The 15,018-nt window shown below is 38.8% G+C and overlaps 1 protein-coding gene across 5 annotated transcripts in view; it reads right to left on the bottom strand.

Moving 5' to 3' along the window:
• ATOSA (atos homolog A) overlaps positions 1-15,018 on the bottom strand; it is a 51,696-nt gene that overhangs the window by 22,501 nt on the left and 14,177 nt on the right. For 3 of the 5 annotated variants that reach the window (XR_012776238.1, XM_075506011.1, XM_075506012.1), the window contains one exon: positions 4,675-4,762. The exons of the other annotated variants lie outside the window; for them this stretch is intronic. Coding sequence is in view for 2 of the 3 variants with exons in the window: in XM_075506011.1 (XP_075362126.1) it covers positions 4,675-4,726 (52 nt within the window). In the remaining variant the exon portion in view is untranslated. Of the gene's footprint in view, positions 1-4,674; positions 4,763-15,018 lie in introns of those variants that run through there. 5 annotated transcript variants of the gene reach the window in all.

Genomic DNA, 15,018 nt, shown 5'->3' with positions numbered 1-15,018 from the left:
CAATGGATATTGAGAAATATGTTTTCCTACAAAGTTCATGTGGCATATTGACTTTTTTAGCTCTGCTAGATTTCTGTACCATTTAACAACTTCTAAAAGTTTTCATAAAGTAAAAAACCCTGTAAATATTGAGAAGACTGGTAATTGTTCCTATACAACAGACAGAGATGATGCAAGTTGATGTAACTGAGGACAAGGATGGAAAGAGGTTTATAGAAACAGCAAACTCAGTGTTTAGTTAAAAAAAGTCTTACTGTGTGTGTGCTGTAACTGTTTGTTTTTGTGAATGAATCAGCCCTGTTTAAGACACATATCATATATTGTGCAGAGAATAACCTCAATCCTATAATCTGACTATACAAATATGATTATTATTCTGCTTCATCTCTAGCAAGTGAACATGCAAGTATATGGCATAAAATATGCATCCCAGCGGTGTCTGGGTTTTATTATTTAAAATAGCAAAAAATCCAGTTAGTTGACACAAGTACATAGGAATTAAAGAAACAAGGCACTACAGCCCTTTAATCAATACATTGAAACTAAAGTTTATTGACCAGGTGGTCACAAGAGATAGCAGATGTCAGACTACTCTAGGAGGCAAAAAGAGAAAAATATAAATTTAGACTGAAGCTACTACACATAAACCAATACTGGAGAACTGAAACCTGGAGGCACATCATTTTGTCTTCTTTTGTCTCCTGCACATACCAACCTCAACAAAGACTGATTTTCTACATCTTCTGGACAAACAGAAAAGCCCATTTAACCAGAGATATCATAAAGAGAGTCTTCAAATCCTTGTCCCCCCCCATCCACTACACACATGTGCACAATCACTGGAGCATTAGAATAAAGAATAACAACTCAACCCCCCCAAAAAAAGTTAAATTGGCTCACATCCTAAAACATCTATGGAAGTTAGGTATGTAGTACTAGTGAGTCACAAATCCACTGAACTGTAACCCAAGGACCCTCCCAAAACTTCGGTTAATCCAGTTGTGCCCAGCTGACTGCTTTCCCAACTAGGTCACACTTGTGTGGACCAACTCCCTTCCCTTTCCTATCGCAGCATTTTCTGTAGTAATTACAGAAAATGTTTTCCTGAAATACGTGTATTAGAAGAGCATTTAATCTATTTTCTAGGCTTAGACAGGAAACAAAGACATTCGGTATCACGTAACCCGTTGTGCTCCAGGGGCCACCAGAAGATACATCTGCAAGCCGCTGCCCTGTCCTGCCCGGGGACAGCGAGGCAGTGAACAGCCCCAGCAGAGCTCCTCCTGCCCTGTGCCCTCCTATCACGACCAGGCAGTGCTACAACTGTAATCTCTCTTAGTCTATGCTTATTTTATTATCCTAGCACCTTTTATACTGCACTGGACACCACAAATATCTACCAAGCTTGTCCTCCTCTTCTCAGGAGGAGAGCTCATTTTGGTAATGTGCCTTTCTTCAAAGAAAGACACATTTGTTCAACTTGAAGTATCCATTACTCCTGACCTCCACTGATTTGGAGGGCTACTTTCTTAGAGAGTCTGTGAAACAACTAATAATTGCCTTTAAATATGCTCTATAACAGTCCACACCTTCCCTGGAAAATCTTTAGGCATCCATAATGGATTTTGAAGGCCGCCGATTTAAAGTAATCAGATTTCTATTTCACTTCTTAGAAAGTTGAAACCCAGTAAGCAAAGCACTAAACAAAATACAGAGCACATGGTGTAGGCTGTTGGGATTCCCAGCTGATGCAAGCCCTGCTCCTGCCCCACCCCAGCTGTCCAGCGGGCACCATGGCACGGTTGCCCACCTCTGCTCACTGCTTCTTTCATGTGCTACAATTTTTTTGAAAGACTAAAAATATTGCTTAAGTACTTGGATCTTATTTTTGTACTTTTAGTATGGAGACGCTTCAGTCTAAGAGTCCCGTGGCAGGAGAGTCAGGTACACTGGAGAAAAAGCGGCTGCACTGTCAGTGTTCAGAACCCATCACCTCCTACCAAAGGCATCGCTCTGCATTTAAAAAATTACAGCAAAAGCTCTCTGGCCCTTCCCCCAAAACAGTCAACCCCAAGTAACTTTTATTATCTTGCTATTCCAAGAAGCAGGTTAAAGGTAGTTCCATATTTTAAGAGTAAGGCAGGGATTCAAGAAACTACTGTAAAGGAAATGAAACACAATGTAAACATTTGACTAACAGCTTCTCTTCTGGAATTAGAAACACCTACGGATGCTTCAGTTAACTAATTCCACGTTGCGCTTCACTTCAAAAGAAAGTTGCCCTTGAACCCCCCAAATTCCTGATTCTCTGAATGAGCAGTCATGTTGTGTCTGTATAGTACAAACCCATAATTATATCTGAAGTCACACGCTTCAAAAGCCTTACAATATTAAGAGTTTAACTATAATTTAAGCTATCAAGAGTTAAAGTCATGAGATGGTCTACTTGCTTCAAGAAACAAGCTATTAGTTAAGTTTACTTAAATTTAAGCAAATGCAATGAACTGGTTACCTTATCTTAGGAATACTCCTATACAGATTCCCCACACACACATTGACTCCTGTCTTAAATTCTTAGGGCTCAAGATCTTTAAGCTCGGGGACAGCCGTTATGAAAACATGAGGAAAGCAGCACAGGGCCTCATCTTACTCTTGCTGTCTCCTTACTTTTTCCAGGGTACCAAACTGAACCACTACCTGATTATCAAAGCAGTTCAGCTGTAGGCAGGAAATGGCAGCATAGGAATTTTACATTAGAATTGATGCATACCTGCTATTCAAAGAAAATAGAGTATAAGCTATAAAAAATTGCTAGTTCTACTTAGTTTTGTGTAGGAGAACAGGAAGAAATTCACCCTGCTTTTGTGCTGTTATGCCAGTTTATAATTAGAAAAACAAAACAAAGCACAACATCTTATAAGTAAGGGGTGGGGGAGGGTGTTAAAAATCAAGACACAGCTACATGGCAGCTGATGAAGTTACTCCAGAGCTCCAGAGCAATAAAAATCAATCAGTACCAATCAGTGCCATCAGCTCCACTCCAGACTGCAGCGCTGCACTAACTCCCCTGGTATGTGTGTATCACTGCCGATCTACCGCATGCTTCTGCTGGATGACTCTCCCAGCATCCAGAGCTAATCTTGAGGCAGCTTTACCATAAATAAAGTTACCAAAAAGAGACTGGTCTTAAAATCGGGCTGGAAAAAAAAAACCAAACATACAATTCACATTTTGCTAAAACTTATTTAGTTTCAAACAGCTTAGTGAGTAAAGAAATAAAATCCAGTTAAATTCATTTAAAGCTTACATTTGCTGCAGTAATCTCAGAACCTACCACTCTTTAAGAGAGTAAAATGCAGACTGTTAAACTGATCTGGGTGTTCCCATCTTGCTTCCTGCGTTTTGGCTGACATCCTATTTTGCCATCACCATACTGCTTACTGAGTCACTTCTTCCAACTGTAGCTTTCTATTTTTACCTAAGCAACAACAGTTTAACCTGCCTCTTTTGATTTTTTGATTTGCATTTTCATCAGGGAAACTGGTTTTATTTTCTCTTAACTGGACAAAGAAAAGGAATACTTAAGAACAAATTATGTAAGCTGAATTCTTTCTTGCTCCACAAGGAAATCACAAATTGTGAAGCAGGTCAATCACTACGATTTCCTTGTCTGTATTTAGTAGAAGGAAAGCAATACCTGAAAATGTGAAGTTTGAGGCTCGTTTCAAACCTCAGTTCACCAAAAGTTGCAAGAGAACTCGTATATTCTAAAATACAGTTGTTCCACTGTATCCTGGCATGGGTAAATAAGTGCTGAAGTGTCAGTGTAAAGCTGTAAGATTTTCAGTGCTGCAATGTTTAGCATTTTAAATATAAGCCAGTTGGAGGAACAGAACATACTCTTTTTGCTGACCCCTAAACTTACTAGTCTACAGAACATGTTACAAAAGATGCTACTTGTACCAACATGCTATAACTGGACAGGTACTGAAAGCAAAGAGGACTTGTCTCAGCTAATACCCGTACTTAAGCACACATCAATTTGTGTTTTCCTTTATATTATGGTTTCCTAGATTGTGATTTTGTTAAATGTGACTACACAAAAATCTCTGAAGTTATATTATAATGAAACAAACACACCTATCAGGAGCAGACTAAGTAATTTCTGAGTTTTCCATTCATTCTTCTCTAGCTTTTTACATTTTTTCCCTTGATTAGCTGACACTCAAACTAATCTCCAAACAATCTCCTAATCTAAATTAGGCATCTCTGCCTAAATTAGATTATGTTAGAACAAACTTTATGACTCGATAAACCTACCTGAACAAAAAAAAACTTAAAAAACCTGACAAAGCAATAGGATTTCCAATTCTGCAACTCAAACCTATTTTTTCAGGTATTTCTGTTAGTTCATTAAAAAAAAATTAGGAGAAAACATCTCTTAGAATAAGTATGTGGCACTAAGCATAGAATAGACACTCAGCTGTAACTGGAAGAGAATAAAGGCTTTACATCTAGCCTTCACTCTCACCATCAATACTGTGATTTACCACCTGTGTAAACATGCTGATATAAATTTTGCATAATTATATTGAAAACAAATTACTGAAATGCTCCTGTTTTAGATCCCACCCTAGTTCACAGGAGGAAGCAAGGGCAATGTGGAGATCAGACCTAGGCTAGCTTCACAGTCACTGCCACCATAATGTGAAACCGCATCCAACATGCTTGGTTTGGGGAGCTGAAGGAGCCGTGTGTCACCCTAGAACAGAAAACAGAGCGCACTTAAGCTTACAGAATATGTGAAAATTTCTTCCTAAGGTGTTTTCTCGAAAAACAATTAAGTGCTTTTATATTAAAATACAGATTTTCCAATATGAGATTTCTAGGTACATATTCAATCATTTTTTTTCATGCTTCCTTCACTGATGTTGATGATGATGACTGTTTCATCTTTCATCAAGGCTTCCCCAGCCAAGGAAACTGTATTTGGAGATGAGGATGATGACGGCTGATGACCGTCTTCGCTATTGTTACTCACTAATTCAAGAACCAGCTTAGCAGCAACTACATGGCTGAAGACATATAGACCGAAGGCTTTCATTGACTTACTCAACTTTATGTTAGCTGTAAATATCATACTGCAGTGGCTCCATAGCTGTTGCTTTCTTTTCAAAGGAAGCCCAACATGAACTAACAATGAAAAAGCACACGTGTTTGGCTAAGCCTCATCTCTTTCTGAAGGCATATCATCCGTACGACAGTTGCAGCAATTGCGTACTGGGAGGTCTAACTCCATTTGGAAGCCAAGACATCCCTCCCATTAAACAGGTTGACTGCAGCTATGCATTAAATTCCAGCTGTGATAGCATTTTTATAATACACAAATAAAAATGCATGCCAGAAATTTTATTTGAGGCCTTAAACACAATACAATTCAGGACAACAGACATAAGTTTCCTCTTTAATTTGTTTAACAATCCAGCTTGACAAAGATTCAACTATTTGCAGACTTCTGCAATATTTTATACAGAGATTGGTTTAAAGATGGAAAGCAGTAATTTGTGATAATAAATCACTCTCAGATGTTACTGGAAAACAACGTGGGACTGTTTAAAAATCCTGCAGTAGGCATTTCAATGCTTATGAGAGCTGCCAGAGAGAACAGCCCTCTACTTAAAACACGACATGTTTGCATCTTGTGCTGACCGGATTTTTGCTAAAGTGTTACTCAGTTATTCCTCTGTAGCTTATCATCTTCACAATATACGCAAGTATCTTTAGGAACAGCATTCATAATGATGTAGGGTTACACTTGCCAAAAAAGCACTGTTTTTTAAAATTTCCCCACTAACCCTAAAAATTAATCTCTTTGGGCTATTTCATGCTTTATCTCATCACCTTAAATATTTATTATGCTTAGAAACTTTGACAATATACTTTCAAGTGTTCTTGTGCTTATTTTCCTGTTAATACCGATAAAATAACACTTCTTTTATGAGGAGGAATGTAAAGTAGCCTTCAGCTCTCAAAAAGATTTTGAGTGAATGATTTGGAAGAGTCCTTAAGGGCCTGAACAAAACTGTAATGGGAGCACACAAAAATCCTGCTGGGGAAGGCCAGCTACACTCTCTGTGAGCACAGGTTCCACTTTGGTTTATAATCACCAGGCACAAACTGGTATGCTTCTTCTCTAAGATCATTGCAAGAAAAAGAACAGTCACATCATGTGCCATTTGTTTCAGACCGTAGTCAGGCCTCTTGAAAATAAACCAGAGTGAATTTGAAAAGTGCAATGTGAAAGCATTGACTCATTTTGGGGTGGAATCAGCAAGGATGCCACAGCCACTGGAGTCAGGGAAACCCCCTGAAAAAAGTACCATGTTGACTTATGGGATCACACATTATGGAAACCCTTCACTTAAGCACTCAGCCTTCAACACAATATTGTTGTCAAAGCAAGTGAAGTTTTGTAAGTACTAAAGCACTCAGCCTTCCACACAGTCTGAAAACTTTCAACAGCCAGTAGCCAAATATTCTCATCTTCATGCTACGGTCAGGTGCCAACAAGCCCAACCAATGTTTTTTGATAGCCGTGATCTTCAGACTCTGAAGTCAGGAACTACTGACTTTATTAAACTAATTTGAACTTGCACAAATCAGACATCCCTGCTAATTCCTTCCTGCTTTTAATCTCCTGAAAAGTATCTTTTTTCAATGTACAGAAAGATACAAGACGACTGTTTGTAAAGACTACTGAGGAAGCTCTTGTTGAAAACCTCCTCAAAGCGACCTATCACTATCTATTTTTAATAGATACTGCAATTTCTGTTTTACTGTGGTAACAAAAAAACCCAAAACAACAGTAAGCCAGAGAAGGCTGTGGGATGGGGGTGGGCAGAAGTCTAGATGTTTTGGGGAAAAAAACACATCTATGACCTAATCCACTTTTTGGTGAAAGTAGTCTATTCTATTAAAAGACTATTTAAAAAAAAACCTAACTGAGGCCTCCCACATGCATGATTAGTGTGTCATTTCTTCAGGAGCAAGAAATTTTATCATCATCTAGATGTGTCACATTTTCAAAAAGTTTTGGTTTCCTTACTAGCATATTACAAATTTGATAAGAGTGCAAAAGAGGTGCTAACAGCAACTCACCAGCGCAGTGATAAGCCCTGCACCCACCCAAAAAGCAACCCCTCTCCCTGTTGAGTGTACAACACTCAATTTCAAATATTTTGTTGTCTTAGAGGAACCCGTAAAAACTATAATGTTATGAATGAAAAGCAAACCCTGAGAATGCCAGCACTGTTACCCAGGTCAGCTGATATCCCTGTTTCAGTTAACCCGAGATCCAGACAGGTGAAAGTTAATTTGCTTTATTTTTAAATTCTAGAGAAGATGACAGTCTGTGCAGTTTTCGATGAGGCTGAAAAGACCTCATGGGCCAGGAATTAAAAATCTGCAACTGCCTGGGCAGTAATGAACTTTTATAGTTCAATACAAACCATCAGAATAGTCATTTTACATGTCTAGACCTATTTCATCTGTGCAAGTACTGAATAGCTTGATGGATGCAGGTTTTGTTCCTCTTTGTTTTCACACAATTTGAAGAATCGCCAGGATCTAGCTGAGTGACATTTATCTTGTTACAGTTCAGATTTACTTTAAGATTTAAAAAACAGACTAATGAAACTCTGGAGCATTCAGACCCTGTTAGGTTTTCCCTCCACACATATACACATCTTGGAAAGTACCTTTTTAAAAACTGGCCCAGCTTCAACACTGAAATTTCAAATAACATACTTGTTTGCTTACAAAATTTAATGTCTGCTTTCCCTCTCCCCTTAATTCAACCATCCTGCCAGGCTTGCATTGCAGCTTTGAAGGCTACCAGAAACATCCAGCCACTGGGCACCTCATGGAACAAAACAAGTTTATGACAATGCTAGATACAAGACACTCGTCCGAAGTGCCAAAATTAACACTACTAGAGCAAGAATAATAGTGGTGTATTCATAACGTATCTGTTCAAAACAATTCTCCCTTCTCAAGGGAAAAAGTGAGTTCATGGATGACTGCGCCGTTGCTGGCACAGACCCAAGACAGGCATGGTGAGGGCCAGCAGGCAAAAGTCTCCCTGCACAGCGCTGACCTCAAGTCACCCATCATCCCTGGCCTCCACTCCAAGTTTATTGGATGCACGTGTGTTTTGCAACACCCTGTACTGCGTATTCTTAGAACATACTTTCCAGAGAACCAAAGGGAGAGGGCTCACCCCTCCACGACCACTTCCAAACCAATCTCACCAGCAGCAGCATCCTGCTCCTCAAGATAAACTAGCAGTTTATAGAATAGTAAAGGATCCAACATCTATGTTTGCATGCTCTAAAATCAGGTGACCTCTGAGTCAAGAGACAGAGCAATAAATTATTAGGAAAAACAAAACACTACGCTAAAAATAGTGTACACGAGCAGTATATTAAGAACAACAGTTTTTATCCAGTCAAAGCTCAAGGCCCTCCACAGTCTCTTTGGCATTCTGTGAAAAAACTGCCATAAGCAAAGACAGATAAACAAATAAAACACAACTGTAGTTCCTCCTTGATAACTTCCAAATACATATTTAATCAAAAGTACACAGCAGGGGAAAAAAAAAAATGTTGAATTTCAGAACAGCAGAAAAGGTATTAATGTCCAAAGTAAATATTCAATGAAACTTAAATCAGAAGATGTCAAAGTTACTTTCTTTTAGGGAAAATTGCTCCAAGCTGCCTTCAGCTCAGAAATGCCAAAAAGTCACCATCTTCTACACATCAGCTACTAGCATAGTTCAGGCAACATTAAGGATTCACCCACTTGTCAGGTTTAATAGATTTAATAAATTATTGTGAATGTCCAAGTTGAGCATCTGACAAAAAAAAAAAAAAAAGACCCCACAAACATTACAGAATCCAAGTGCCTGATAGACATACTTGTTTTGTCAACCCTTTCAGTTACCAAAAAGATTATACAGAGATTTTCTGTTAGAAATCAATAAAGAAAAATGTCATTACTATCAAGTGACAACACCACATAATTTTGTTGGAAGAAGAGGATCTTTAAGATAACAAAGAAGTAAGTGAAGAAAAATATAGTCAAAAAGATTTTAAATTTACATATGACTACATTGTCTATTACTGTAAACAGCTGGGTTTTGCAATCACTTATCTTCAAGAACTAATAAAAAAACATATCTGAGAGATTTTTAGCACAGAACATTTTATTCTTACCATCTGAATTAGTGGCTGATATTGAAAGGACCAGAATCTGGTATGGGAATCCAGACAATAAGAAACCTGCCCTCTTTATCCCCAGAAAAATATGCAAATTGTGTTTACTACACCCTTATTGATGGGTTGGATCCCTAGGAAATAGCATTTAGAGAATTGCTTTCAGCATGAGTTGGTTTTACTCTTGACTATGGAAAAACACAGTCTGAAATCCTAAGATTTTCTCAGAGGTAAATTCTTCACAGTCCAAGCTATGATGAAGCTGGAAACATGCCCTGCCAGTGGGGACCTCTGGGCTGGGCACAGCCCACGTGAATACCACCTGGGCTTCAGCTAGCAGATGGCAGTGCCTTATCTGCCTGCTCAGGGAAGTACCAGCGGTGCCCGCAGGATTTCTCATGGAATTCATCACCGAAAATAAGTGTGAAAAAGACACAGAAAAGATTATGCCTCACCAGCATCCAGCCTTGTGAGGAAGGTACGTCTGGTCGGTGTCTAACAGCAAACCATATTTTCCTGTTGTCTTTTTTGCCTCTCAAAAGCAAATGACTTTTTTTTTTTTTTTTTTTAAACTTTCAAGATCTTCCATGGCTTACCACCATTCCTGTTGTCTCCCACTCACTATTGCAGTAAAATTCCAATTAGCCTCTGATTATTTTAATCACTTGTACTTCCTCCCCCCTGTGTTGTCCTACAGTCGGGAAGAACACACTTAATGCAAAATGACTCTGCTTTCCAGCTTCTCCATTACAGTGATAAAGGTTTGTTAGCCTGTACACTGGGAGCACAGTTTATCTGTCTCATCAGTATTATCCCATTGTTTCCTTACAGCCCTCTGTTGGAAGTCATTGATTTCGTGTTTGATACTTGCATAAGGTCTGAGGTCAGGATGGTATTTTGTTCCATGCTTGTATAATACCCAGCGAAATGTGATACCTGAATGTGCCTCTTAATTTGTATCACGGATAACAAATAATAATCTTCAGGTAAGAGCTCCAGGAATTTGCTTCCCTTCTCTTTAAAAGTAATATTATGACTGAGTTATACACCTGGAGACTGAAGAATTCCTTGATCCATCTAGACAAACACAGCAATATAATACACTCTGGAAATACAGTTTGATAGTATAGTGGCTTGGTACACATCAACATGAAGGACTGACTTCATTCTGTAAAGAAGCCATTGTTGTAGTGTAAGACCCACCGGCATAGATGTACCTCACAAAAACAGCAAGAGCTGAAGAAACTACGTGTTCTTAACAGCATTGATAAAACAAACTTACAACGGGTTGTTTATGCTTTACGAGAAGTGACCTGTGTTCAGTAACATACACAGGTCTTGTTCACAGCTTTCCCAGGGGACCAGATCAAAACCCGCCTCAGAAGCACTTCCCTCCAGTAGTTTCAGTGCCATGAAGTTTAGTCTATACCAACACTCTCTCAGGTGTCCTACCCTAAAGAGATATTGAACCTTCTATTTTGAATTTAACTACCGTAGGTACAGGAATTGTAGACTAACTTTGCTATAAAAATAAGAAAGAGAGCACTCAGGGGTCCTTCTAGCATCCTGCTCACAGCAGCCAAAGGCAAGCACCTTAGCAAAAAGAGCACGGACAAAGTAGGGCCATAGCAATATTTCTCCAGAACACTCTCCCAGTCTTTAACAACTGAACCAAAGGGGCAGAGAAGGCCCTACCCTGTCCAGTGGCAAACAGCTTCAACCCCCTCCATGGCCGCCACTACAGACCTCCACTGTCCTACAGCGACATTCCCCTACTCCCACCGAGGAGGACAAATGCCTGGCTGCAAGTGCAAGTCAGATGAAAGGCCACATCCACCCCATGAGCAACGGGTTCTTCCTTCCTTCCTCTGTACCATGCCCAGGCCAAATACACAGAGCTTCCTACCTCCTTCTCCCTTTCCCCCTTGCAATGCTATTCCAGTTGCAGTAGGTAATTTTCATGTTAAGTTAAATGAAAAGGATTCAGATAGATCTGCTCAGATTATAAACTTTCTTATTTAAACTAATGCTTTAAGTGCGAGGCATTTTAAAGTATACGGTCCTTCAACATCTTTTAGAAGAATTTATAGGAACTAAAATACTCAAGGCCTCTAGGAATTCATATCCACATTCTCTTAGTTTACGTTTTCTCCTCCTCCAGCTGGTCTGCTTTGCCTTTTAAAATTTATTTTAAAGTCATAAAACCAACAAGTCATCTTCAGTTCCATAAACTTTGCTAAAACTGGAGAGAAAAAAAAGTGTTAGTTGCCATGGCAGCAGCGAGAAGTCTCTGGGACAGGATGCAGGGAACTTCTCTTGTTCTGTCTGATCATTTGCATCAGAAATTCAGCCATCTGTTATTAACTATTTAACAACAGTCTTGCTTGTTAGTGCTGGTGCTTGCTATTTAAGTCTGCAGAATCTAACTCCCCACCTTCACCCCTTTTGTAAAGCTCCTAATTAACGTGGAAATTCAGCTGAGGGCTCAGTTATCTTTCAGGTAGGATGACCACCATTACTTAAACTTGGTCAATATTCTCCTTTCTTACCAAGGAAAAGGCATACACTTACGCAGACACCGTCGTCTGGAAGCAGCAGCTTTATTGTTAGAGACATCAATTTGAAAATAATTTCATCAGACAGTAGACGATGTGGCTGAACTGCAAGACAGGCCATATCCCTCACATTTAAGCATGCTCCACTACATGTTATATTCCCAAGTTCCACAGCATCCCTTGATCTTCTATATCCCATCTTCTCAGTTTTGCAGAAGAAAAGTTTTGTAATTTTATTTCAGAGTATGAACAGCATAGACTCAACTATGTGATACTAGCAAGGAAATACTGCCTTTTATCCTCTAAGAGAAGCTGAAATATATTTGTCTACTAGCTGTAGACATTAAGAAAACAAAAACTTGGTTCTCACATTTCCAAGCTTAGAATTTTGGAGTTAAATAAAATCTTTTACCTTATCCTGACTTCACTATCTTAATTCAAATCTCTATGACCTAAAGCAAAATACTGACTCTTTCTGAATGTAGTCCTAGGAGAGCAGGCCAGTCTTGTTGCTCCTCACTCATCGTGCTCTCAAGAGAAAGTGGGAGGCTATACAATGACAAAAAGGGAACAACATGACTGTTTCTTTTACTGTTCCTAAAACTACTTCACACAAAAAAAAAAAAATCAGTACTATTAGGAGCAAGAGGCCTTCACAGGAAACCCTTGTTTCAGTCATTTAACAAGGAAACACTGCATCACTCACGCTAAGAGCATTCTGTTCACAGGCATAGCCAGTAAACCTCAGATCCCCCGAACTCATGAAGTGGAAGAAAAATTTGAAAAGTACTTATGTGGGAATATGGAAAGAGAGTTGCAGAGCATCAGAAGACTAATTCACACATCCAAATAACAAGACAGTATTTTCCAGGCTAGTCTTTCATTCAGATGACAAGCAGACCAGCAGCCTGTTATATGCACTAGCAATCTCAGTGTGGCAAGACCTCATGCAGATCATAGCACTGGCTAAGATGCCTTCTCAGATTCTGTGAAGATGAGAGATTTGGTAGATACAAACACACGTGAAGAGGATAGATCTGATATAATGCAATGGTTTAAAGAGCCACGTGATACTGTATCAAAACAAGAACCCAGACAGTCTCATTACTTCTGGTTCCAATGAGAACGATGCAACTAAACAGTCTAGAAGTGTCTGAAACTTTTTCTTTCAGCATGTTCAGGAAAAGTCTCCATTACAGATATTCAACTTCACATGTGAAGGCTTGGTGAATTACATCCAGGGCAGCTTTCTGACTATCAAACCATGTCCAACTCCAGAGACTTGGTTCAATTCCAAGAAGCTATGTGAACACTGATGGCATACCTAAGCCCAAGATAAATAGAGTCACACTGGGGAAGAACTGTTAAGCACATTTTCTACCTGCATGCGAGGCACCTACTAATGCCACTGAGCTGCCTTTTTTTTTTTATTTCCCCAGAATAACTGAAAAACAAGAAAATGAGAAACAAACCAAACAGTGCAAATGCACTGTTAATAATAAAGCTTTTAAAGAATATTCACAAGGAGAAGAGATAGAAACACTCAAGAATTCAAGAATTTTATTTTAATGGACAACACATTAAACATTAGATATATAGTATGCAGGTTAAGTAGGAGCTGATAGTCTCATAACTTTATTACAACATCATGTCAGTTCGAAATCACACCTACAAGCTGGAAACTTCTGCAGCACTGCTGCTAGAACAGAACTAGCTATGAGGGTACTTAAAAAAGCACACAGGAAAAAAAGCATAGGACTTGTTAGGAAGTGTCCTCAGGTGAGGAATGTAGATTAAGAATCCCATTATTTTACCTGAAATAAAGAAAAAGACAAAACAAAAAGCCCAGAGCAAACTATTTTCATGACATCTGACCTCTTCTACTGCAGTTGCTTTCTGTATTCATCTTCTCTTTGTGCTTTCCTACTTCATCTCTCAAAACTTTGATGTTACAACCTGTTCATTGTCATCTAAGCGGTGTGTAATTTATCTTGGGGAACTTTGTCAGAACATGTTTGACCACCCAAAATCCTCCTCCTAGCTAGTGAGGCTACCTCCAGCTTCAGTAGGTTTGTTTCAGTATTTGCAGTCCAGGTTAGAGGGTGGGGTGGAGGGAAATGAATAAGGCTAGCAGACCAAAGGCAGATACTGTACTTCATCAGAAGTGAAAGGAGCTCTGAAAGAACTGAGATGAAATTGATGATGGTGGAGCAGCATGAAGCTCCTCCGGTAATTTTCCCAATGCTATTAACCTTCACCTACAAGGCCTGCCCTTAAGCGGTTAAACAGTAACCTGCAAAAGTAAAAAAGTTACAAAAGAGACAATATATGCTTCTCATTTAAAAAATTTCTGGGAGAATGGCCAGCCCCATAAAATTGTTTTTAAACTTTATTTGGGAGGATAAATGAGGACATTACAACTCTCAAGCTGTATAAAAGACTGCTCATTTTAAAATGGACACCAGAGCCTACTACGGCATTTCGAATGCGTAAAACAAAAGAACATTTTTGATAGTTTTAGAATTGAACTGTGTCACGCAGCACAATTCAGCTATTTATGAGTTTCCACATCGTAAGTCATGTTATTAAGCTTTAATAGTCTTCTGGTACTCAAAAGAATAAAATGTTACATAGGATCAAAATTTAAAAGCTTAACAGAATTTCAGACAAGAATCTAGTTTACATCCCTCTCTCCTAATATATGGTAGTTTTCTACATAGCAAAATGGCAGACATTAACACATTGAAAATTTAATATATGCAATTATGAAATTTCACTTTGTACTCTCAAAAGTTCCTTACTACTTTATAAAGCAATGCTTCAGTGCTTCAAAACCAATATTCCCATACAAACCACAAGAGTACACTAGTGGAATTGTTCGTCCTCCTGTATCAGGAGGTAAACATCTAATGTCAGCAGGCTCACTTTAGCTAGAGCACCGGTACCTTTCAAGAGGAACACCAACAAACTCTAGACCCAGGATGAAAATATATGCAAGTACTTGGTCAGAACAACATTTGCATTTTCAGAGAACAGGTTTGCATAAAAAGGAATAGATAATCCTCAATTCAGCGTTGACTTCAGTATGCTATTTAATTAGCTTTAAACATAGCATATAGTTGAGCAACCAGTAAGCTGCTAATTAAAAATACATATTTTTAGTTGCCCCCAAAGCTGACATATTTGCATCA

The sequence above is a fragment of the Mycteria americana genome, chromosome 6 (genome assembly GCF_035582795.1).
Source record: "Mycteria americana isolate JAX WOST 10 ecotype Jacksonville Zoo and Gardens chromosome 6, USCA_MyAme_1.0, whole genome shotgun sequence".
In the NCBI taxonomy this organism is placed as follows: domain Eukaryota; kingdom Metazoa; phylum Chordata; class Aves; order Ciconiiformes; family Ciconiidae; genus Mycteria; species Mycteria americana.
This window is presented reverse-complemented; position numbering and strand designations above follow the sequence as displayed.